Raw genomic sequence first — 23,758 nt, forward strand, 5'->3', positions numbered from 1 at the left:
CGCATAGATTTTTTTTTCCTCCTGACAAAAAGTAATACAGGGTGTTTCAAAAAGAATTGTCCAATTTCAAAAGACTATATATTTTTTAAAGTAACGGGCATAGAAGCTTGGGGTAAAGTTTAAGATACGTGGCTGAATATAAATACAAAACTTACAATGTTCACAAGTGCTCACAAGTGTGTGCCCCTCTGAAAACACTTGAACCTGCTCTTTCCCACAGTACATATTTCGATCATTACCGGTGAACGGCTGTGGAATTAAAGCACTTCGAAATCACATGATTATTTTTGATACAGCCTGTCGATGAACATTTAAATAAACAAAAATAAATTTAAGACTACAATATACATTTCTGTTTTGTATTTATCATGGGTCCACTGTATTTTTTAATTTTTTTTAAAAGATCATTTTCTGTGAATTAGCAAAAGCTTTGTTTAATTATTACAAAGTAGTATGTGAAATAAGCTACCAGAAATTGTTATTTCTTACAATTTATGCACAAAGAGTTATGTTGGCAGATTTCTTACAGTTACCACAGCAGCATTTCTTTAGCATGTAGAAAAACTGAGACTTACCATTGAAACTGCACTACTTATATGAAGCTAGAAGAAGAATTCAATGTGTAGTTAAACTGGGAGTTTCACTGGTCTGGCCCATGTAGGTTCAAAGTGGACTGTATGTGGCCCACGGTGTAAAATTAGTCTGACATCTGACATCAAACATAATCATGATCATGATGGATGTTTTTTTTTTTAAATCACCCACCATACAGGTGTGATGAAGGAGGAAACTATCCATAAAGCCCAAGTGACTATTAGAGGAACTGCAGTTTTTGGCACTTTCACACTGGATTTATTTTGACAGTGCCAGAGGTTGCTGCTTGGTTCAGACATTTACGCTGCTTCGTGAAACGAGCAATGAAATTAAAAATCACTGTGCAACATGACTCATGTTTGCAGAGAAAGAGCACAATTTCTTTGCATGTTTCAAATTGGTAGTGGGGGGAAATCTCATTTCATTCTTCTACTTTTGTCTGGAAGGTGTGTGTGTGTCAATGTGTATGTGTGGGCGTGTGCTGGCATGCGTGCAGGTTTGTATATGCCTTGTTGTTGATGCTGGGCAGCGGGATTAATAATAACTTTTTCAATTTTCCTGAGTAGCCTATCTCAAAAGGAATTTTTCTTCTTTTGGACCATCTCTGCTGGTTAAGGATTATTCTGGGAGGCAGAGGAAAATATTGCCTCCGTTATCTACGGGGGGTAAGAAACAGATGACAATGCTCTGATTTAAATCCACACAATCCAGTGATGAAATTAAATTTTGGTCTTCGTTTCACTGGAAAATGAACCAAGTGGTGTATAGCTTACAAGCGCGTGTGTACAAAGAGGTGACGGGGCAGAGCAGTGTTTTTCTAGCTAGCATGCTTCGACTTTAACAACCCAAGGAATATGTTGCATAAAGAAGACTCGAGTGAACGGTTGGGTGACATATTAAAGGGGAAAAATATCAACAAAATGCATCACAGTAGGAAAATAAAGTGTTGAGTGATCATTTGCACCCAGAACAGCTTGAGCAAACACTGGGATTGATTCTAAAAGATACTCCCTTATTTGTTATTTTAATGATCATTCAAATCATTTTCATAGTCAAACCATTCACTGTGTACTCAGATGAAGGTGAGCTACATGAGCAACTTTACAGGCTAGCATAATGGAGACATCAGGACTCAGGGGGTTAAGCTTTTGCTACAGTTCATCACCTGTTCCTTTAATTTTTTGTTTCCTCTTTTTTTGTTATTCATAGCTGAAAGAGGATCTGTTACACTTTTTTAAATTTACAGTGGTGGATACATGTATGGGCTGGTATACGACATATGTATTGGCTCTCATATAGCGCTCTTCTGCTTTACTTGAGCACTCAAAGGGCTTTATACAACATGTCTCATTCACCCATGCACCCATATAGCCATACGAACACTTTTTTCTATATTCTTTAAGTGCTTTCTATCTAACATTTGCACTCTGACTAACACATCAGGAGAAACTCAGGGTTCAGGAGCTTGTCTAAGGTCACTTTGGCATGCACATTGTGGAGCAGCCAGGGATCGACCCACCAACCTGGTTTACCCACTTTTCCACAGCTGCTCCCCCCTCCAACATATTAAACATAAACATCACATGTTCTGCACAATCAGTTTCTGCTAGTTTCTTCTGTTGTTATCTCAGACACATGATGGCATATCCTTAAACATCCCACAGCTCCGGCCCTGAGCAAGTCTCATGTAGCTGTTGTTCAAATCTTTTGCTTGCGAGGGGCCGCCAATCAGCAGAAAGTTGGCTTAAAGGGAGGGGGAAGGAAAGTGAAGCGCCAGTTTCAGATGAACGATCAACTGAGGTGACGTGTTCTTTAAAGCTGCAATAGTAGAGTCCGAAAATAACAACATGGAGCTTCTAATCAGTCCCCTTTAAACACCTCTGAGGATATATACTAAAAGCCATTATATTCCACAAGGCTTTAAAGCTTAAGGACAGCTCTTCTCCAAATTATTAATCTGCAGACGCAAATACTATATCACAGAAAAGCAGGGCCCATAATAATGTAGCAAGGCAAGTCACCTGGCAAGATACATCCTGAATGTGACAGAAGTTTCCATATCAGTAACTGAGCTGCATCAGGCAAAATACTTCAATTTTTTTCATCAGGGCTATTTTCAAAATTACAACCTGCTGCAAATGGCCAATTTTGTGAGAATCCTGTTTCTGCTCTCCAGGTTTTTGATGCTTTTTCATTATTGACACACATTATGCCCACCAGGCTACCGTATCTACCACCCTGGGAATAGTGAATTGGGAGCCATAATGCTAATGCGATATCACACCATGTCCGTCTGTCTGCTCAGAGTCCAGAGAAAACTTTCGCTCGCAACGCGCCCCATCAGGCAATCTAACCCGGCCGAGCGGTTTAAATGTGCAATTCTGGTCGCCTCATGGAAGTATTTCACTTTTGGGAGATATTACCGGCTACTATATGATGATGGAAACCTTAGGAAGGATGACAATATTAGTTTACTATTGTATAATAAATATATAATGTCAGAACGTAGCCCTTCCAGAACAAATGAAGCACCGGCAAGGATTTAAATAAAACACAATCTGGGTAATTCAGAGGAGAATGTTGGTGTTACGTTTTCTTTTTCTTTTTTTTTCTTTTTTTTACTGATAGCTTTGTTTCATATTAATTTTCTTATCTTTGAATCTCAAGTCTAGCTCTGAGTTAATTCCATATCTCTGTACTATGCACCGTTACACGCAAGTCACCCTGACTGCAACAACTGACACTGAACACAGCGGAACACAATGAAGCTTTTGTGACTGAGCAGGCTTAATCAGCAATAACTTATTGTGTGGAACATTGTGGCCACTTACCAAAGATTCGTGAGTCATAGCCAGAATGCTACGCACGTAGGTGTGGTTATCGGTCAAGCTTGTTCTCATGTGCCTTTGCTCTTGCATAAAGTGGACCGTGGCACACAAGGAAGACAGATACATGTAGAACACTGACTTTAAACTTTCACTTTGCACACCCAGGAATTGTGCACAGACACACAGCTTTCTCCAGCAAATCAGGTCTGGCTGGAGATCCCTCTGTGCACAGCGAGTGTGACAGATAGAAAAGCACAGTCGTGCATCTTAATTTGATCATTTGCTGAACACATGGAGAGAATAGAAACACCATCGTCTTCATTGCAGGAGCTAATGGTCCATTGTGCTGCTATTTGGAATATAATCATGGAGAGAAGTGAATGCCTTATATGTGTGCAATTTTTTTTTATTAGTCAGTTTCAGAGTTTGGACATTAGCTTGCGGGGGAATGTGTTGACAGTTAAAAATGTTTTATTTTCAAATTTTGCAAAGCAGGTCCAAGCCAGACCCCAATGTCATTCCCATTGTTCTCCTGCCTGTTGAATGCACTTAACCTCCGTATTCCATCCTATGACTGTGGGGACTCTCCCAGCATCTTGATCCTTCTCCCTCAGTTGAGAGATCATTTTTTCTCAAGTAATGACACTCCCATGTTTCCTTTTGTCCGATCTTTTATACCATATCGCCACGTGCACAAAGTTTTGTTGTTCTTCTAAGCTCTGTGCATAGACTAATCACTCTACTGTCACCACATCACATCTCTCAATCTCCCTCCCCCTCCTCTCCCCTCTTGCCCTTGCTTTCCAGTAAGTGTGTGTGTGTGTGTGTGTGTGTGTGTGTGTGTGTGTGTGTGTGTGTGTGTGTGTGTTTGACAAGAGTGCAATGCCTCGGCATGCTCCCACTGACAGCTGGCTGAGGCTGTAGGAGGAGGTGAGGACGGGGAAGGGTAGGCATGAGAGGCGGCTGAGAAAGGCAGAGAGATAGACCACCATCCCCCTGGCGTTTCCCCCCGGCTCTTTCTGAGGAAGTGTCGGTGGCGGCGCTTTGATGCCGCCTACATCATGCAGAGGTCTGAAGCTGTGAGAATGCCTTCTGGCCCCGTTTTGCCTTGCCTCACTGGCAGGAACTGGGCCAGAAGTTGTCATCTGCTCAAAGCCTTGCACATTTCTCAATCCCATTACTGAAAACTGTAAGAGAAAATATTGTTTCCTCTCCCATCAGAAAAATCAAAACACTTAAATTTTATGTCTTTAACTCAGTCATTTTTACTTCTTCTTTAAACGTTAAACTTGCTAAATATTTTTTTTACTAGAACACAACAATACTAGACTAGGGTTTATTTTATTTTAAAGACCAAAATAAATTCCTCACATGCAGGTGCATTTTGAAATATAAAAGCTTTCATTTGTACTGTTCTGAAGTTGCAGAATTGTGAGTAGACAATACAAGACTTTCAGGTCTTCACTTTATTATTCAGGGCCACCATAGATATATATCGCATTTATTCGTTATTTATTCTGAACAGCAGTTACAGGTGACTAAGCATCACATATATGAGAGTTCAGTCCTTTCTCACGCACTGTAGCTCAGTCTCATTATTGCAATGCATCCAAAACCAATTCAGGTCATCTTAATTTCCTCTAAAATGAACTTGAAAAAAGAAAAAGAGGTTCCGTTTTTTGGGGGGGGGTTTTAAAAAAAAAAAGCATGAGTGTTTCATTTTTAAACTAGAATATGCTCTCCTGTAAAGATTTGAGTATTTTTGGTTGAATAAAATTTTATTCAAGATGCTTCACACAGAAGAAAAAAAAGCTAAAAGATGGTGGTCAGGTAGGTGATGAAATGAAAACTTCCTTTTTAAACTTAACCTTAACAAAAATTTCCACATGATAACAATATCCTTTCATTCTCTGCAGTGCACATTACACCCCATACAGTCATGTGAAAAAGAAAGTGCAAGCTCTATCAAGTCAAATGGTTCCCATATCACAACATAATAAAGCAAATAATAATAATAAAAATAATTAGTCCTTATCAGGTTCTAAAATTATTTAAGTGCAAACTCAGATGAGCAACAACATTGGACATATTACACCATGCCATTTACTGAAAAAGAGCCAGAATGCAGAAGCAGAAGAACTATGTGCATCCTATGATTCAACAGTGCAGAGACACTTTTATGAAGTAACTATTTTCAGTCTGACTTTATCAGACTCTTGCATCATTGTGGTTGAATTGTGGTCCACTCTTAATGCATTTGTTGATGCACAGCTCTCTTAAAGATACAGTGAGAAATTATTTAGTGATTTATTAGTGTATTATTGTGTCTCACAACAAATTGATGCATTCTCATAAACAGAATTATTCCAATAAAAATAGGAAGGAGCGGGTGCTGGTTTGTGGGAAGCCTCATCTCCTGAACTCAAGTCAGGCCTCTAAAACACGAAAATGTGAATGAATGTGCGTATTTATACTATACAATACTACAATACTACTACGCAATTAGTTATTGTCAGTAGATCCGATAAAGCAGCGGTCCCCAACCTTTTTTGCTTATGTCCGACAATATTTTCACGGACCGGCCTTTTAGGTGTCGTGGACAAAACAAAACCAGTACCGGTAACAAAAAAAAGAGTTATTCATAACACATGGGAAAAGACCCAGGGAAACTGAGTTAATGATAAAAACAATAAAAAAATAACGATAAAAACCACTAAAAATCCCTGAAAACCATAAATTTCACACCCGAGCCTCAACTTTCGCGGCCTGGTACCAAATGACTCCGGTCCGTGGCACGGGGGTTGGGGCCTGCTAAGATAAAGGATTGCTTACACTTGGCACTGCTGCTGCACTTGAATTAAAAGGGAATTAAAAAAAAAACCTTAAAAATCTCAAAACTCGGTTGACTATAATCTACAATTTACTCACATCTAGTGGTGAGATTCTACACACTGCACCTATAAAGTCCCACCAAACCACTTCAGCACTTGACCAGGCCACCTATTATTTTTCAGTCATTCTGGTGTATATTTGTTGCTGTACTTGGGATCATTGTAATGTCGCATGTCAAGGTTGGCCCAAGCTTCAGCTGTACTTGTGCTTGACAGTTGGTGTTTGTGCTGATATGGTGTGTTTGCTTTTCATCAAATGTTGCACCGTGCATTTGGGCCACACAGTTCCATTTTCGTCTTATCTGTCCAAAGGAGAAATGAGACCTGTGTTTCAGAAGTCTTGTGGTTTGTTCACTAAGCCATGCTGCCATGTTCTTTTTAGAAAGTAGAGGCTTTCTCCTGGCAGCCCTTCCAAAGAAGTCGTACTTGTTCAGTCTTTTTCTAATTGTGCTGTCATGAACTGTTTAAGGTTTAGCCAAAAGAGTGACTGATACAATAAAATGACTTACAACACAGAGAATAGGGTCTAGTGCTTTAGCGATTGAGAACCTTGTAAAATGGGATTTTCCCCCTGACTGTTGTGACACAGAAAAGAAAAACGTTTAACTTGATTGGATGGAGCCACTTCCTGCACATGCAAGGAAGATAGCCATTTGTCTGCTCATTGTTGTTTAGGTAGCTTTGCATTTCTTTTTGTCTCTTCCTCCTTTCCGCCCCTCTTTGCTTGGTTTTTGGCTCTTTGTTCTACATGACTCTCCACAGTCACTAAAGCTGCTGCTGTCTTTGAATAGTAGTCCTCCTCTGGTCCAAGGGAGACTTGGCTGCAGCACAGCAGGCTTGTTTGTGGGGCTTGGCAGGGGAGGCTTGCAGACCTGAATGTACCTACTTAGGGTCTTTTTGTATGGCATGAATGTGTTTGTGCTGGTGTGTGTGTGTGATATGTGATAGAGAAATTTGTGGAATTTGTGTGTGGTGTGTATGTGTCTAAGTGTGTGTGTGGTGTGTATGTGTCTAAGTGTGTGTGTGTGTGTGGTGTGTATGTGTGGTCTGTTTGTGTGTATTTATGGTGTATGTGTGGTGTGTGCATCTGTGTCTGCCCATGTGTATGTGTGGTGTATGTGTGTTATGTATGCGTGTGTGTGTGTGTGTGTCTGTGTGCACGCACACCTGTGGTTTTCTGGTTGTTGTTTTTTTTCTTTTACCTTGGGGGTAGAGGGTCAGCTGACCGTGACCAGACTTTGCATACACATTCATGCCCCAGTCAGAGCCTACCATCCCTCCAGATCTGGTGTATCAGCCACTTACAGATGGAGAGCTTCAAATAAACATGAACACAACCTTGATTTACACATATACAAGGGGGAAAAAGGAACCCAAAAGAAACTCCAAAATACACGTTAATTCTGGGACAAACCAATCAATCAACACCCCTATGGAAAGCAATGATATGTTCCATTTAGAGAACACATATTTTTGTGACTAGTATTCATTTAATTTGACAATATTTAAAGAAGAATCAAAAAAGAAAGTAAGAAAAGAAAGGAAGGCTGTAAAAATTGATTGAAAAAAGACTGTTTGATTTTGATTTTGTAGAACTACCAGAGAACAGATAAAGTTAAAAAAAAAAGAAGAAGAGAAAAAAATGCAGATGTTTTATGAACCATATGACGTTTTATAAAAGCAGTACAGGTTGCTTATGTAGGATAGCACTTTCCATTCAACTTCTCAGTTTTCATTTGCTGGTAGAGGTTACACACAAAGTTCACATTAAGCGTGAGCTAAGCAGAGGATGGAACATCCTCAAAGCAGGTTTTCAACAGACAAAAGATGAATAACTATAAACTATAAAAAATGAATAACTGATACGTGGCCTGCTGCAGACAAAGAGGTTTGAATGGCAATTTAACAAAAGACGTAAATATCTCTTTCTATTTTTTATTTTTTTTTTTATTTTACCACTCACTCAACAAAGAGAATCTATGTAATAAAGACGAATTCAACCACAGTTAAAGCAAACAAAAAAGCACGCATCTAAAGCATCTAAATGGCACAGGATGAACACACCGTGTAGAGAGTGGTTTTTGAGGTTTGGTGTTGTTCCATTACTAACCTAGAAACAAAAACAAATAACTGTTTAAGGTTAGCTGATGCCGGTTACAGATGACCGTGTAGTGAGTTTTGAATAACTTCAATTGTGCTAATCTGGACTTTATGTCTGGATTGTTTCACACCTAGATCCTTTTTGGATTGTTTGCTACAAGCGTAGAGAGCTACCCGTCTCTTTACCAAAACTCATAGGAGTCATAGGACTGGAGTGCTGCTGGCCTCCATACTAAGATGCTGACAAAAAAGCACAACAGCCTCAGCTGCATTGAAGGATTTATACCCAAAGACACACACTTGACTGTGCCAAATGATGTTAAAGGCAATCAAAAGAAGATGTCTTATCATGAAAATAAAAATGCCCCGTTTTCATATCTGCTGCGTATATAAAGGAATGACAGTAAATACCAGGGATAGTTGGGGTATTTAGCGATGTCAACTAATTCTGAGTTGACATCGCTTCATTGAAAGCACCAGCAACTGTGTGCTCACCTGGAGATGTCCTGCATGCAGGTTCCTGACGTGCTTGCCACACATGTCCATCCCATCTTAACTTGGAGCTTGATCGTAAAAAGATCCTGCCAGTAGTCAGCTTTAGAGCATGATTTGAACAATAAATCTAAAAAAAAAAAATATGAAAAACTAAAAAAACAAGGGGTGCTGTTTTAGCGCTAGCATGAATTAATATTCGCACCTGTATCTAGAAAAAAAATTATATACATCAAACGATACCAGAATTAAAGATTTTTTTTCTTCCATATCAGATATAATAAACATGATAATTTAGTGCAACTTAGAACATCTGAATGATTTTGCCTGCAAGCAATTCAGGCAGTTCACGGTGATCATTTATATTTCTACGTGTAAATTTTAGCTCTCATGCACAGCTGTCACTTTCTGCAACAGCAGCAGCTGCACCAATCCTTACAGCCTCAAAAAAGTTCATTCAAAGGCATGCATCAGTTTAAGTAATTTCCACTCAATCTTAGGGGAAAAACGCAGGTTTGAGAGTTGTTAACGTAGTCCGTGAGGTTCATGACAGCTTGTAAAGCATTTGTGATTGAACTGTTTTGATAACCTAAAACAGTAAAAAGCCGCTTTGCACATCTATTTCACAAAATAACTCAAGACAAGCCAACACGGTGATGCAAACAGACTCTGGCATAATCTCTGACTTGCCAAGTATTTAATATTTATATATTTAAGAGCAACATTTAGAGCAAACTTTGTCTGATGGAACTAACAAAAGTTGTTAATTTTGGCACTTATTACACATTAGTTTACATTTCCAAGGCAACAGGAGAGCTTATACACTGTAAAAACAAAAACAATGCAAAACTAGATAACTATATAAATGACATGCAGAACTGGCCTTCTTAAATACTGATATTCATTTCCCCTTGCAACCTTACTGTGAAACATTCTCACAAGCAACTGGGAAATCTGACTGGTCATGTTCGATGACTATTCGGTAGACCTGTCTGTGTCCTCTTTTTTCTTCCAGAAACCATCAAATGAGAAGTAATACAACAGTGGATCCAGACAGCAGTTCACACTGGCAAGACAATTCAGAGCAGCCCGTTTATTATCAAAGAAAACAGTCAAGGACACGGGCAAGAAAAATATACTGAACATCAACAAGTTCATGGCAAAAATCAGCATGACGTTCACTCTGTTGTTGATCCTTGTGGTGATATTCAAATGTCTGTTTAGAGTCAAAGACACCAGAACTGTGGACACAATATTGATGAACAGCAGGGTGAAGAGTAACACAAGCTGAAAATACGCTATTGGAGGAAAGAAGTCATTCTTGTCATCAAAACAAGTGGAAACATTTGAAGTGTTGTTTTTCAAATGTTTTAAAAAGTTCACACTCTCTGGGATATTCACCATCAACACAATCAGCCAGACGAGCACAGCTCCTTTTGTGGCGTTGGACAAGGACCGAAGTTGGCGTGACTTCAGAGGGTAGACTACAGCCAGCAGCCGGTCAATGCTGATGAAGGTGATGAAGACTGCGCTGGAGCGGATGTTGTTGCGAAAAAGCATCGTGAGCCAGATGCACGCCATGTCTCCTAGAGGCCATTTGCGTGTGGCATAAAAGTAGACCTTCATTGGTAAGGAGATGATGAGCAGGAGGTCTGAGATCACCAGGTTGATCATGAAGACAGCGTTGGGTGATTTGCGGCCGTGGTGGCGAAGAAGAATCCATAGCGACAGAGCGTTGAGAGGCAGTCCGAGCGTTATAACAGATCCATAAACTACGGCGTACACCGTGTCAGCTTCTGTTCCATTTTGTGCCATTTTGAGCCACGTTGATTTCGTGCATGTTTTGCGTGAGTGTGAAATGTAGAAGTGGGGGAAGTGACTGTATGAGTGTTAGAAACCGCAAGACACACCTCCCTGCAAATCACAAGTGCCAAAAACAGTGTGAAAAAAAAAGACGTTTCAACAGTGCTGAAGTAGCAGAGAAAGCTGAAACAGGAAGTAACCTTATAAGAATGAAAGAGTTAACCCTATGTGAAACTAGTTCAGTGTGGGAGCCTAAAGTTGAAAGAAAAAAAAGTTACAATTTCTTTTTTTCCTTTATGTAAAGCTATAAATGTTCACTGTGGATTATTTCAGGAATCCACAATCCTGTTTGTTTACACTTAGCTCCTTTCTGTGATAAAGCGTCATTAAAGATTTTGGTAACTGGGGGATTTTAATTTTTGATCGAAAAACAATAAAAGAATTCAAGAAATGTTACCTCTGTTTTACAGGGAAATCAGACTTTTGTTTGAGTTAAAATCTGATTCTCTGAAAAATATATTTTCAGTGCCTCACTGTTTAATCTAGTCTTCCTCTGCACAGAAATTAAAAAATGTGTTCAAAAACGCATGTTACCCATGTTATTCCAGCATGTCGACAATGCTCAGAACAAACTTGGTTGCTTCTTGTACAGGATGAAATCTATTCACTGGGAGGCGTCCACTTTCAGTGAGGGCAAAACTTCCCCATACTTGAATATTCCAGCTACTATGTTTCTCTGTGGGTGTTGCACACTACAGTGTTATGCACCACAATGTCACATTCTTACACCTGTTCTTCCGTTCTGATGTCTAACATGGATTTATTAGCAAATTTGAGAATTCTATGAAAATAAATTTGTTGCAAAATGTGAGACTTTCTTCTTCTCTGTGATGTGAGAAAAAGAAAACGTGGCCATGAATTTTGGTTTTGTTTTATTTTTGATTGATTACAGTGTTATGAAATTTATTTAGCAATTTACTGTGCGTGCCTTTGATGGCATTGTCTTTTTTTTTTCATCTTAGTGAACATATCATGATGCATAGAGATTATAATGTTATCCCTTTTATGGTTGCATTTTTGTGATTTGGATACAGCTATTTAAGTTTTAACACTAACCCGCTGCTGTAAACTTAGTACAGCCTAAACAGGTGCACATTAGCCAAATGAACACAAGTGTCAGTGGACTTTTTATCTTTCAGAGGAAGTTCTTTTTCTACTTTCACACTGCACAGTACAAAGAGTTATTTTTAGCTCATACTTCACAGTAGGGTCTTTCTAGGAAAAGAGGAACCTTTGAGTGACACAGGTGTATGCAGATGGGTTCAGACATAAGAAGTATACAGTTAGATTCATAAGCTTTAGGACAATGATACGTTTTTGCTTCTGTGCACCGTTGCAGTGTAAGTCAAACAATCAAGATGTGATTATAGAAAAAAAATGAATGTAATTCATGAACAATTGATGCCATACTTTTGCTAAATTCCTTCAATTAAACCTGAAGGTCTGTGCTTCAATCCCATAATTTAAAATCCAGTGTTGTGCTGTGAAAAAGTAGCTGATTTCTTAGTCTTTTTTTTAATATTTGTCACACTTACAGACTTCAGATCAAACAGATTTTATTATTGGACAAAGCTAACTCAAATAAATACAAAATGCAGCTTTTTAAAACAATTTCATTTATTAAGGTAAGCAGGCCAAAAGATGTCAAAAAGCAACATATCATGTCACAACCTAAAGAAACAGCTGAGAAACAAAAGCATTGACATCGATCAGACTGGAAATGGTTCCAAAGCCATTTCTAAGGTTCGAGACTCCACCACAGCGAGAGCTATTATGCTCAAATGGCGAAAACTTGAAACAATAGTGAAACTTTCTTGGGTTACTGCAAAATTACTCCAAGAGCGCAACAATGAAAAAAAAACACACCCCAGAATAACATCTAGATAAATGCAGGCCTCACATGTTCTCAGTTAAGGTGTGAGTGCATGATTCAATAAGAAAGAGTTCTAAAGACAAAACCACTGCTGACCAAAAAAAAGGTTTCGTCTCACATTTGCCAAAAATACATCTTGATGAACCCCAAGACTTTAAATATTCTGTGAGCTGACCAGTTGTGCCTGCATTTGTGTTTTAGTGTGTGTGTGCCTGTGGGTGCTGCTACACCCACTGCACATCACAATCACCAAATGGTAACACAGGAAACAACACAAGTCGTTGCATGTTTTAGGTGGTAGAAACTGTACATCAAAACTATCTTAATAAGGAAACTTGAAAAGAGACTGAACTACAGAATGCTACTCTTGGTCATTGCCAACACTTCAGATAATGGAATTTGAGCAAATCACTGTTATTATTAAAGCTGTAAATAACACAAAGAAAAAAACTGCACAGTGTCTGCTGCAAGGTTGGAGGTGCAAGGAACAGAAAGGCTTACCCATGGTGATAACAGCGTCGTATTCAGCAGCCCTTTTGAGGTTGATGCAGTCACTGCCAGAAACACAAATGCACATGAGGTTTGGTTTTGTACAGTTGTGTCTGGTGACTTGAAAGGCACGCAACGTCAGTGAATCATTTTCTCCCACCACCAAATGATCTTAATCAGCACAACAAAACAGCGAAACAACTTGCCCACACTCAAGCACAGCATACGTGGCACAAAGTTTGATTGTGCCTTTAAAATGCTACGTATCCTGTCAGCTAGTTTAATCTACACTGATGCATCATATTCTCGAGCTAGCTTCAAGAAACAATATGAAGTTTGACAAATGTCTCTTCAGTTCCTCAATTCAAACGGGCACTGAGGCACATTCGAGAGGTAACTCTAACTCTTATAAAGTGACTGGTCTGGCTGTTCTCCCAGGTTCTAACCAAAAGTTTATCATTTTTTCTCTTTATCTGAATTGATTTACAACCAGTCTGTAGTAGTGACTTAATTTTCATCCAAATGGCTACTTTGCTATAATTTTAAATGATAATTGATTCATTTGAATTTTTTAATATTCAAGCGGTCAAACAGGGCTTGGCTTGCTTGTACTGGTTGCTGATCAGTGGCATACAGACATGTGAAAAAGACTGTATGCAGTTTTCTGTAAAAACTAAACAGACTTACTGGCTCCATAAGAATTAAGAGGTTACGTAGCAGCCAGCTGCTACTAATCAAATGCACCTGATTAATCGATCATCAGCAAGTGCTGGCAGTTTGCTGGTCTGAAGCATCGAATGCTACAATTTTACCATTAGTGGAAGACCCAGCAAATGCACCTCATGGTTAGACAAATTACAACGAAAGCCCCCTAGAGCTACATGTCAGATGCTACAGGCCTGAGTTAGCATGTAACTGTTAATCCATGACAGCACTATCAGAAAAAGAAAAAGGTTGTCAGGAGAAAAACCTCTTCTCTATAAAAAGCACACGCAGCGCAGCTCAGGTTTGCATCTAAACAAACCACAAAACCTTTTTTAGGCATAATGCACAGCACTGTGTTTGGCGATAACCAAAATACACAGCACAACAGCACAAACATGTCAGACCAATGTGCTGTCAGATTTGTAGCTACAATATTTTTTTTAAAATGTTGCTCCACCTCTTAAAAAAAACATCTGACTTGTTTTTTTTTTACAAGGTACATCCAAACCCACAGGCATCAGGTAGATTTGCAAAAAGACATAAATGATGGGAACCTGGCTCTTCACAAAAAAAAAAATCAACCAGCACGTTGAACACTTTGCCATTTTTAATTCTTTGAAGGCAATAGATTGTCCAACTATGAATCATTTGTGTGAGAAAGATGCAATCGTCTAAGGGTTGTCACACAGTGGCTACGTTATCTGTAATTCTGTTATGTTTCAGTTTCAAGCCACAGCTCAAGAACAAAATGTGCAAAATGTGACTGCACAGCATACATGATCATTCATTCTCTCTCGTGCAGATACTGGGCTACATAAATAAAACATTAATATAGTCGAGCGGTATACTTGAAAGCTGCCTGGAAAGTGAAATACTAATAATAATCAAACTTCACTTTACACCCGAGCTTCAATTTACCACTTATGGTCTTTTCCCTCCAACTCTCTCAGCTATAACCTTTTGGAAGATTGAAATCAAAATGGCTACTGCAATGACAGCAATTATGTGATTTCATCTGACTCGCACACTTAAATAAAAGGAGTAATAGGCTGACTAACTCATCAATGCATGCAGGGCACAAGAGCATCTAAATTGATTTCTGTGGAAAAGCAAGAATGCCATTTTCTCTGGGCTCTAATGTGTGAGAAACTTGAGCACTGCCTAGGACAGGTCATCTTTGTTATTAGAGTCCTGGTTAAAATGCATTGATTTAAAATACTGGACCTGCTTTCATAGCGAGATGGACTGTGAGTGTTAGCAGAAAGTCAGATACTTGGGTCTTTGCAAGGAGTAAAAGAAATCAGTTAACTACTACTTCTTATAATAATAATCATTTCTGCTTTTAACTGAAAAAATTAATTATTTGTATAAGTTTGTTTTATTTGAGTGAGAAAGAATAACAGGAATGAACAAGTGATTTTCAAAAGGTCAGCAATGTAATAAGTATATATGAACTATATGCTATAAAAGGCTGCTTATTTGATCCACATTTTTTATAAACAATACTCATCAAAAATGAATCACTACTCTTAAAGTACTATCTAATAAGCACCAAGCAGCAACAAAAAGCCAGATCTTCCTGGAGACATTAGATAAAACCAGACTAAGAGGATTAATATTGAATTCTGACTTTTCAGGCGACCAAAAAGACGACCCTGAATAAATGCTAATGCTATGTACACAACAGCCACATGCATCTTAAAGGCCAGAGCGGCAAATGTGTAGTACACTCTGACTGGGTGTTTTATTTGAACTTAGAACTTAGCACTGTTACTTAGCACTAATTATGCAATCTCTGTGTCTGTGCAATGCAATCACGCAGTCTTTAGATGCACCTTTCTAATCAGGCTAGTTAGCGTTAAGCGATAACTTGGCACTCCACCCTGTCATCCTAATGTGAGCAATTCTGTCTCCAAAACAAAAGATGGCAAGATACAAATGCTAAAATCAAGGCTCTTACATGTGACTTTACAATCTAATTCATGACATCACAGTAGGTACATTCATTTTTCAACCATAAAAATTAGCTGGTCAGATTGAACTATAGCTAGCTTGATAGCCGTATAATCCTTTTTGGTTTGTTACCTAAAAGTGCATACAGTGAAGGCAGTATATCATTCAGTGCTTTTCCTGTTGAAAAGTTTAAGAAAAGCTGGTATAATTTTATCTGATAAATAAGGTAGCACCTTCTTCCTTTCGTGCCTTCTCTTTTGTAGACTTTCTGATAACACCCACACCCAAAACTGCAACCGCTCTCTCTCATCGTTTAACCTTTAAGCTGCTTTAGTTGCTTAAACATCCTTCTTTGTTCCTGTTCTTTTTAAGCCTTACTTTTTGCAACAAGCAATCCAATTGACCATGAGTCAGCTTCTGTCTTTGGCAGGTAGGCAAGTGTAGATTTTATGATGAAAGACTATATAAATTTAACTGACTTGACAAAAGTACAGCTACTACAGCAAATGTTTGGCTCCATTTTCTGTGTTGCTTCATTCTAACTTGTTAACCTCTGTTCACTATCAGAATATTTGTATCCAAAGTCATTTGGATGATTCAGAAACAGCAATGGATAAGTGGCTAAAGTGAAGATATTCAATAAGTGCTGATTCACTTTCCCAACATGTTACATATGGGCACAAGGAGAGCTGGGATTACAGGATGGGTTGACTGCCTCTATCTCTAATGAAATCACCGGTCCATTTTTGGGCAGTGTGGTTAAAGTGCCATTCTCCCACACCAGGGAGGGTGGAGATACAGCCATTTCTGTGCTCACTTCATTAAAATTTCCATTTCTTGAACAGCAGGTGTCACAATGAGCCCTGCTCTCATGACCTGCAGAGGAGATGCATGTCTCTGGTAGCTTGAAAATGACTAAACACTGACCCATAGAGCTAAGTGTTTGAAGTGAAGGTTGCAATGAATGCATACAAATTCTTTTTATTATTTTTTGTTGCTTCAGTCAAATATTTACAGCCATTGCAAATACAGAAAGTCAATATTGCTGTCAAGCTCGAGCCTGTAGAAGAACCGCGGATTTGGAAAGATTATACGCTTTAGACAATTTCTCTGCCATTTCCAGCTGGGGCAAGGCAATTAACCCACTTCATATGTTTCATCTGAGGCCAAAAAAAACAAAATAAGTTAATCTGTCCCAAGGTGCAGGGACGTTGCTATTAGTCCCAAGCAATGAGAGGAAGTTGTAAAATCAAGCTCAAATGGTGCTTTATTGCCTTCCCTTTTCCAATTAGTGCCTGCCATCTTAAATCTTAACAGGCTCAGAAAGTATGGGCTGATTACCTATGCAAATGAGCGGGAAGCTATAATAAAGCTGTCAACAGAAATAAACGGGTTTAACATAGGAGAGCGTTGCAATCGTGAGCATTGCCGCTGGGCTAAACAAAGAACGACAACATTCCCAAGACACTTTAAGTTGCAACAAGACAAATTGATTAGTGTTTATGACTGTACCTTTGGGTGGAACTTTGGCCAAGATTTTGAAAAATGTTTAAGTGTAATCTAGTTTCTCCTCATGAATTTCCTCTTTGTATTTGAAAAAGAACTATGTAAATTGCTACTGTAGCAAAAAAGAAGAAACACAGTTGGAATATCTAATTAGCTTTTCACTTATACTTTACTCACACTAGACTAAAGATAGAACGGCAACTTTCTCGTGACTCGTTAAAACTGGTGGTTGCCTGGTGATTGAGCAACCAGTTGTGAGTAGATTTAGGTGACTAACTGATTGCACAAAAGTTAAGCATGCAACACCCTCATCTTGTGGGTGATTGCATTCAAACGCAAGGCGACTGCACAGGTCGTATTGTCTCCAAATAATTGTGGTCTGACTCAGGCTAGCTGCAAACACTCCCACCAGTTTGGCGATTGCACAGATAGGTTACACAGGTTGCACAGTAGTTAGCACTGTTGCCTCACAGCAAGAAGGTCCTGTGTTCACTTCCACCATTAAGCTTTGGGAGGGTGGGAGGCCCGGGGGGAGTGAATGTGAGTGTAAATGGTTGTCTTTGTCTACGTGTTAGCCCTATGACAGACAGGGTGTGCCCTAAGACAGCTAGGTTAGGCTCCAGCTTCGTGCAGTCTCTGGAAGTCTGCAATCAACTATAAAACACGCCAAGCAATAGTGAAACTGGAAATTATACCAGCTTTTCTTAAAAATTTCAACAGGAGAGTGTTTCCTTTCAAAATAAAAGCTTTGAAATCTGTAGGTTGCATTAGAAATGCACAACTTTTACTATGAAGGTAAATAGTATTGTTGCATGACATCTTTTTGAGTTTTACTACAGCTCCGAGAGTAATGCCTTATCCCAGATAGCTTGGAGCGGTGGTGTCAGGACTTGGGAATGACGTCACGCCTGAGTTTAGTGTGTTCCAGAAAAAGGGAGAAAAAACAGGATTTGCTCTGGTTCTTAGCATAGCAGAGGCATTCAGGTATCACTTGCAATGCAGACTGAGAACCTGTAAAATTCTGACTTATCTAGGAACACTCTATAAATGGTAAGTGTTTGCAGACAAGTCTTCCATGGAAACTATGAGTAACTGTGGCAATCTGCCCATGATCAAAGCAATCACAAGGTTTTTGGTGTTTTTTATGTTTTATCCTAAAGCTCCTATGTGTGTTTTACACCCTGGAGTAGCAGCTAGTAGAAGACAGATAAGAACATTGAGCATTTGTATGTTATTTATAATTATTCATTTATTAATTTCATTTTGATCCGGCAACAAACTAAAGTGATTTCCTCGTCCTCTATTAGGCTATCAGGCCTGAACACTCTGAGTAACCTGTAATGTCTAATTGTAAAGGTTTTCAAATTTAGCAGCTCTAAAAATTTAGCAACTCATCATATAAGAAATAAAGAACAGGGCTAAGGCTACACTAATCAGTAAAAGGAAATACATTAACTTGAGTCAGTCTATTTCCTTTTTCCACTGTGTGCCTGTGATCATCATAACGTCACATAATTAAATATTATATTATAATACTATATTATTATCCATTATATTATAATTTTTATACATTAAATTATATTACTGCAGCAACAGTGTTGCATTTTACTATTCCTATTTTTCAGATTTCTGATGAATCTCAATCCAATCCTCTGATAATGTCCGTAGGCAGTGCTTAGTCGATCAATTTCATATAGAAGAAGATTCAAATGATGCAACAAATGTGAGCATGCACAGAAGCTGAAGCAGAAAGCCAGAGCTAATAGATAATGCTGTGTTAACCAATGTTCTGTTACCTTTTATCTCTGACTGAGGTTTTAGGTTTTCTGTCGTGCCAGCTAATGCCTGCTATCTGTTCTGCTGACAGGTGAATTTTCATAGATTATAAGCCAACCTGTCAGTGATAACCTGTCATCACAGTGTCCTGTTCTGCATGTCGGAAAGAATGATCTTAAGGGTATGTAAGTTTCCGTTTTCTCATTTCAGACTCACGCAGGATGTTCATTTTTAGCCTGGGAAGTGTGGTTTAGCTAAAAGACTTAAACCTCAACCTTTGCAGAGCAGGCCAACATAAGAGATGTTCTCTAGCGCAGCAGTTTTTCCACCATGGTATATTTGCGTGGGTGAATCTGAAACTCTATAAAGCAATTTGTACCGCTTTCACATTAAAAGAACTAAAAGTATGGTCCATTTATCTACCCTTTACACAATAAAAGCTTGAGGAGGTGGGCTTCGCAATCTCTATTCTCTATTAACATAAAACGGTTTACTGTTGTGTAAATTACTTCCCTCAGTAAAGCTGAGCCAATCATGGGCATTCAGAAGATGACATGTTGTGAGAACACAAGGGAGAGGAATCATTTCATATTCCAAAAAAAAAAAATCAAATAACCCTCTCCAGTCCGCCAGGGGGCAAATCCTTTTACTTTGGTCTGAAAATTGAAGTTATTCGATTAACATGTTTGCTTTCATCGCAAACTCCATTTCTTTCAAGTTCGTGTACGTGTGTACTTGTGCATGTGCATACTGAGAAACTCTGCTTCATTAGATTGGCTGTCAGTGGGTGGTTCATATTAGTGTATTTGCAGAGCACAACAGCACCCTTAAGGAAAGCATTGAACTAAATAAATAAATTAAAATTACACGTAGCTTATATACGCTACATGCCTGCAAGACCTTTATGGTTATGTGTCCATGAAGCTGAGCGACACACTGGGGGGGGGGGGACTACAAAAAAAGACACCAGACAAGACTGAGGAAAGAACTCAATACTCAACTATATAATTGTTCTTCCTGCGTGTTACAAAGGGAGGCTTTAATTGCTTACCACGCCACTTATGTTAATTAGTTACAAAGCATAGCTTAATTGTAAACCTGGAAAATGTAAATGCTTGCATTTTAATGCGAATAGGCAATACACAACACTTACCCATCACCACCTGCTCAATTTGCATCATACTATTCCCAGAGACCGCAGATAAGCGCTATACTGGGAGATAAAGCTCTTTTCGAGGGAGTCGCGGGACTTCGACACAAGCTGTACGCCATTATGTGAAACAGCATGGTGCAAAAACAATGCACGCTTAGCTGGGTGGTTAAAAGCAAGACTAGGAAGATTTAAAGATGGGGGGGGGGATAGAGTGAAGAGGAGGAAAATTGGCAGATGAAGCAACAATAGTGTGAAAGAAGAAGAAAGTGATCTGTAGCTGCTAAGTTGAAGGGTGGGTGGTGGTGGGGATACGAGCGAGGGGTGAGAGAAACTGCAATGCACTGAGTCACAAGCAAGACAAGGCGAGAGAACGCGAGTGGCGCTACCTGAGAGAAACGGAGCGACAGAGTGAGGAGGAGATGATGTGGGTAAGATGTGTAGGAGAGAAAGAACATGGTTAACCTAGTTAATGCACTTGATTGTCTTTCTCTTTCTCCTCTTTCTCCTCTTCTTTAAGGGCCATCGATATGAAGAGGGACAGCTTGTGTGTGTTTGTGAGCATGTGTGCATGCTGGAGTTTCATTTCCATCTGTTTTTTTTGTGTGTCACAGAGCATGGAATTGCGTGTTTTCACATTTATCTGTGTGAACAAGTTTGTGTCCACACAGGAAGCCAGGATAGGTTCAGTCATGCTGTTGTGTTTTAAAGGACAAGGTCTTATAAGGTGATTTAGCTGGTGGACACACTGTTGATGGGTAGCAGATTGCAAACTGTGTTTGTCATATGAAGACACCATAAGGCAAGGTGACAGCAACCTACATCAGACCTCATCACTGCTGACCATAAAACAGTGGCTGGCCAAAGCAAAAGTACACCTTGGTGGAATAGTAGCTTAGTGTACTATCAATAAATATGCATATAGCTAGACCTATCTATATCTACATATATATCTAGATAGATGGGTATATATATATATATATATTAGGGGTGCAACGATACACAAAATTCACGGTTCGGTTCGGTTCGATACTTTGGTGTCACGGTTCGATATTTTTTCGATACAAAAAAATGTTCATGCTTTTTTAATTTGTCATTTATTAAAATTATAAATATATATTTTAACTCAAAAGTACAGTTTTTAAATTTAATGTTGCTGAAACGACAAAGTAATAAAAAAATAAATATCTGATCGAGAAATCCCTCATCTTTGGAAAAGAGAGTTTATTACAGAGAAATGGCTCTTTCCAAAATAAAAGCTATACTATACACTTCTTCTGGGGTATACTCTCAGCAGCATATTAAACATATCAGGTCCCCATAAGGAGAATCATGTGCTAACGGCTGTCTAAATGACTCGGGTAAAGTCTGTAGCATGCGTGCTTGTTGTTTTTGTCTGCTTCCACTTGTCTTTGCACTAGGATGATGTCGGAGTAAATGTGCAGTCATATTCATTGTGTTCCCACTAGTGCTGTCAGCGTTAATCTGAAATGATGTTAACGCCACAACACGGCAAATCTCCGTTAACGAGCTACCGCGGATCGCCCGTGTGTGGGGCTGGACAGCGTCAACAGGTTAACAAGCTAACTGCGCTAACGCAGTAGTTCCCACCCATGTAATTGAGCATTGCGTGGCACATCTGACATACTGTTTTACTTTTGTCCATGACGCGCTTACCTTCAGGGTCATACTTCACATGAAGACCAAAATAGTTCCAAAGGCCAGATCTGAATGAGGGTGCGGGGGAGGTTCAATTTGCCATGTTGCAACGAGCTTAGCTTCTGTCTTGCTAGCTTGCACTGCGCTCAGTGGATCTGCGCTTGACAGTGCAGCCTAGGCGGAGTAGTCGAACGCAGATCCACTGAGCTCTTAACACAGACAGCATTGTCAGAAGAAAAGTTGATAAAATAAATTAAAAATTTTGTATTGTTCGATACACATGCGTACCGAACCGAAAGCACTGTATCGAACGGTTCAATATCGATACGAGTATCGTTGCACCCCTAATATATATATATATATATATATATACACATATATATATATACATACATATATATTTAACTACAGAACCAGTCCTCCGGATATCTTTATATAGGAAGTGCAATTTCAATAATACACGTCAGTTTTTCTGCATGAAAAAAAGTGAAGAGTTTTTTTCATGCAGAAAAGTGATGAGTAAAAGATGAGCTTATTGCACAGACTGTTTTAAAATTCACTAGCTGGGCCCACGTCCTCATTTTAGGTTTGACAGCGTTTTAGTAGGTATAAGTGAATGCTTTGACATGAATTGAGCTGCGGTTTGGGGAAGGCCTCGAAGGGGACTGGCGATGGCTCCCGGGCCTGGCAGATCCCCGTGTACTAAATAGAAATGAAGAAGTTAAAGAATTGAGAACAAGGAGGGAGGGAGTGTGGGGCACGTAAACGAGAATGAACAGCTTGCAGAACTGGGGGAACCTATGTAGATGACAACCGAAAGAGCGTGTTTGGAGGAGTGGCCCTGCTCCTGAAATTCCGATACATAATCTCCAAAACAAAACAATAAATAAACAAATAACTGGAAATTTCCTGTTATTTAAATGTTTATATATAGGCTTTATCAAAAAGAATCATTTGATTTCAAAGTGTTTTAATTCCACCGCCCTTCACCAGTAATGATCAAAATACTTACTGTTAGAAAGAGCGTATTTGAGAGTTTCAAGTGTTTTCTGGTAGGTAGCATAACAGCAGCAGTGACGGCAGTGACTTAAGACATGCTCACAAAAGTATGGAATTAAGTTGGCCATCGTATGGATACATCAAATCCATGTCTTCTTTCACATTTTCCAAAGTCATCCATTGGGCCACATTGGAGTCCTTGGCGGGCCAATTCTGGCTCCCGGATAATATGTTTGACACCTCTGCTGTAGGATCTTTCGGCGCTATATAAATAAACCTGAACTGAGTATCGGGGACAATTCCATTACATTGTGCATGTTAATCTTGCAAAGTATACATTGTTCAAATTGAAGTCAGAAAGAAACAAATGGTTTGATGCTGCCCTCTGAGTTGATGAAAGTTCATAAAACCTGATTTAAAAACATTCACCATGTGAACATGCAAAGTGCAGAAACACAGCTTGGATTAAGGCATCATACAGTGGCATACTGCGATCAAAATGACCTATAACTACCACTTAACAATCAGCAAACAAAGCAAACTGACTTTATTAATGTCACATTACATCGTATTTTAAGGTGCAAACTGCTCTCTTCAGCTGAACGCATGCGGTTACAGGAGGTGGACAGCAGCAGCAGGTGGCCATTTCGCAAGTAATTGTTGGCTTTCCTGAATCTGAACCTATCCAGCCAATTGCATACAGTGATGCTTAACTTAAACCCAGCCAGGTATTTCTGCTACATCTAACCTAAACCCTGGGGACCACCACAGAAAAAGTCATTTTAATGAGGGGGAAACAAACTTTGGCAATACTGGGCAAAAGATGCAGCAACAACTGCTCATTGTCTCAGCTCCTTCTCTGCTTGGCCCTCCTTGCTGG

At 39.2% G+C, this 23,758-nt stretch overlaps 1 protein-coding gene across 1 annotated transcript; it reads right to left on the reverse strand.

The window, feature by feature from the left end:
* Window positions 1-9,656: 9,656 nt before the first annotated feature.
* LOC134641493 (lysophosphatidic acid receptor 6-like) lies at window positions 9,657-10,739 on the reverse strand. The gene has a single exon (XM_063493939.1). The coding sequence runs from the start codon at window positions 10,718-10,720 to the stop codon at window positions 9,881-9,883; it is 840 nt and encodes a 279-aa protein (XP_063350009.1). The 5' UTR covers window positions 10,721-10,739; the 3' UTR covers window positions 9,657-9,880.
* Window positions 10,740-23,758: the final 13,019 nt, after the last annotated feature.

The sequence above is a fragment of the Pelmatolapia mariae genome, linkage group LG14 (genome assembly GCF_036321145.2).
Source record: "Pelmatolapia mariae isolate MD_Pm_ZW linkage group LG14, Pm_UMD_F_2, whole genome shotgun sequence".
Taxonomy (NCBI): Eukaryota; Metazoa; Chordata; class Actinopteri; order Cichliformes; family Cichlidae; genus Pelmatolapia; species Pelmatolapia mariae.

Bases quoted from the DNA above. Each gene is read 5' to 3' on its own strand.
- LOC134641493 (XM_063493939.1), bottom strand. From the start codon at position 10,720: ATGGCACAAAATGGAACAGAAGCTGACACGGTGTACGCCGTAGTTTAT.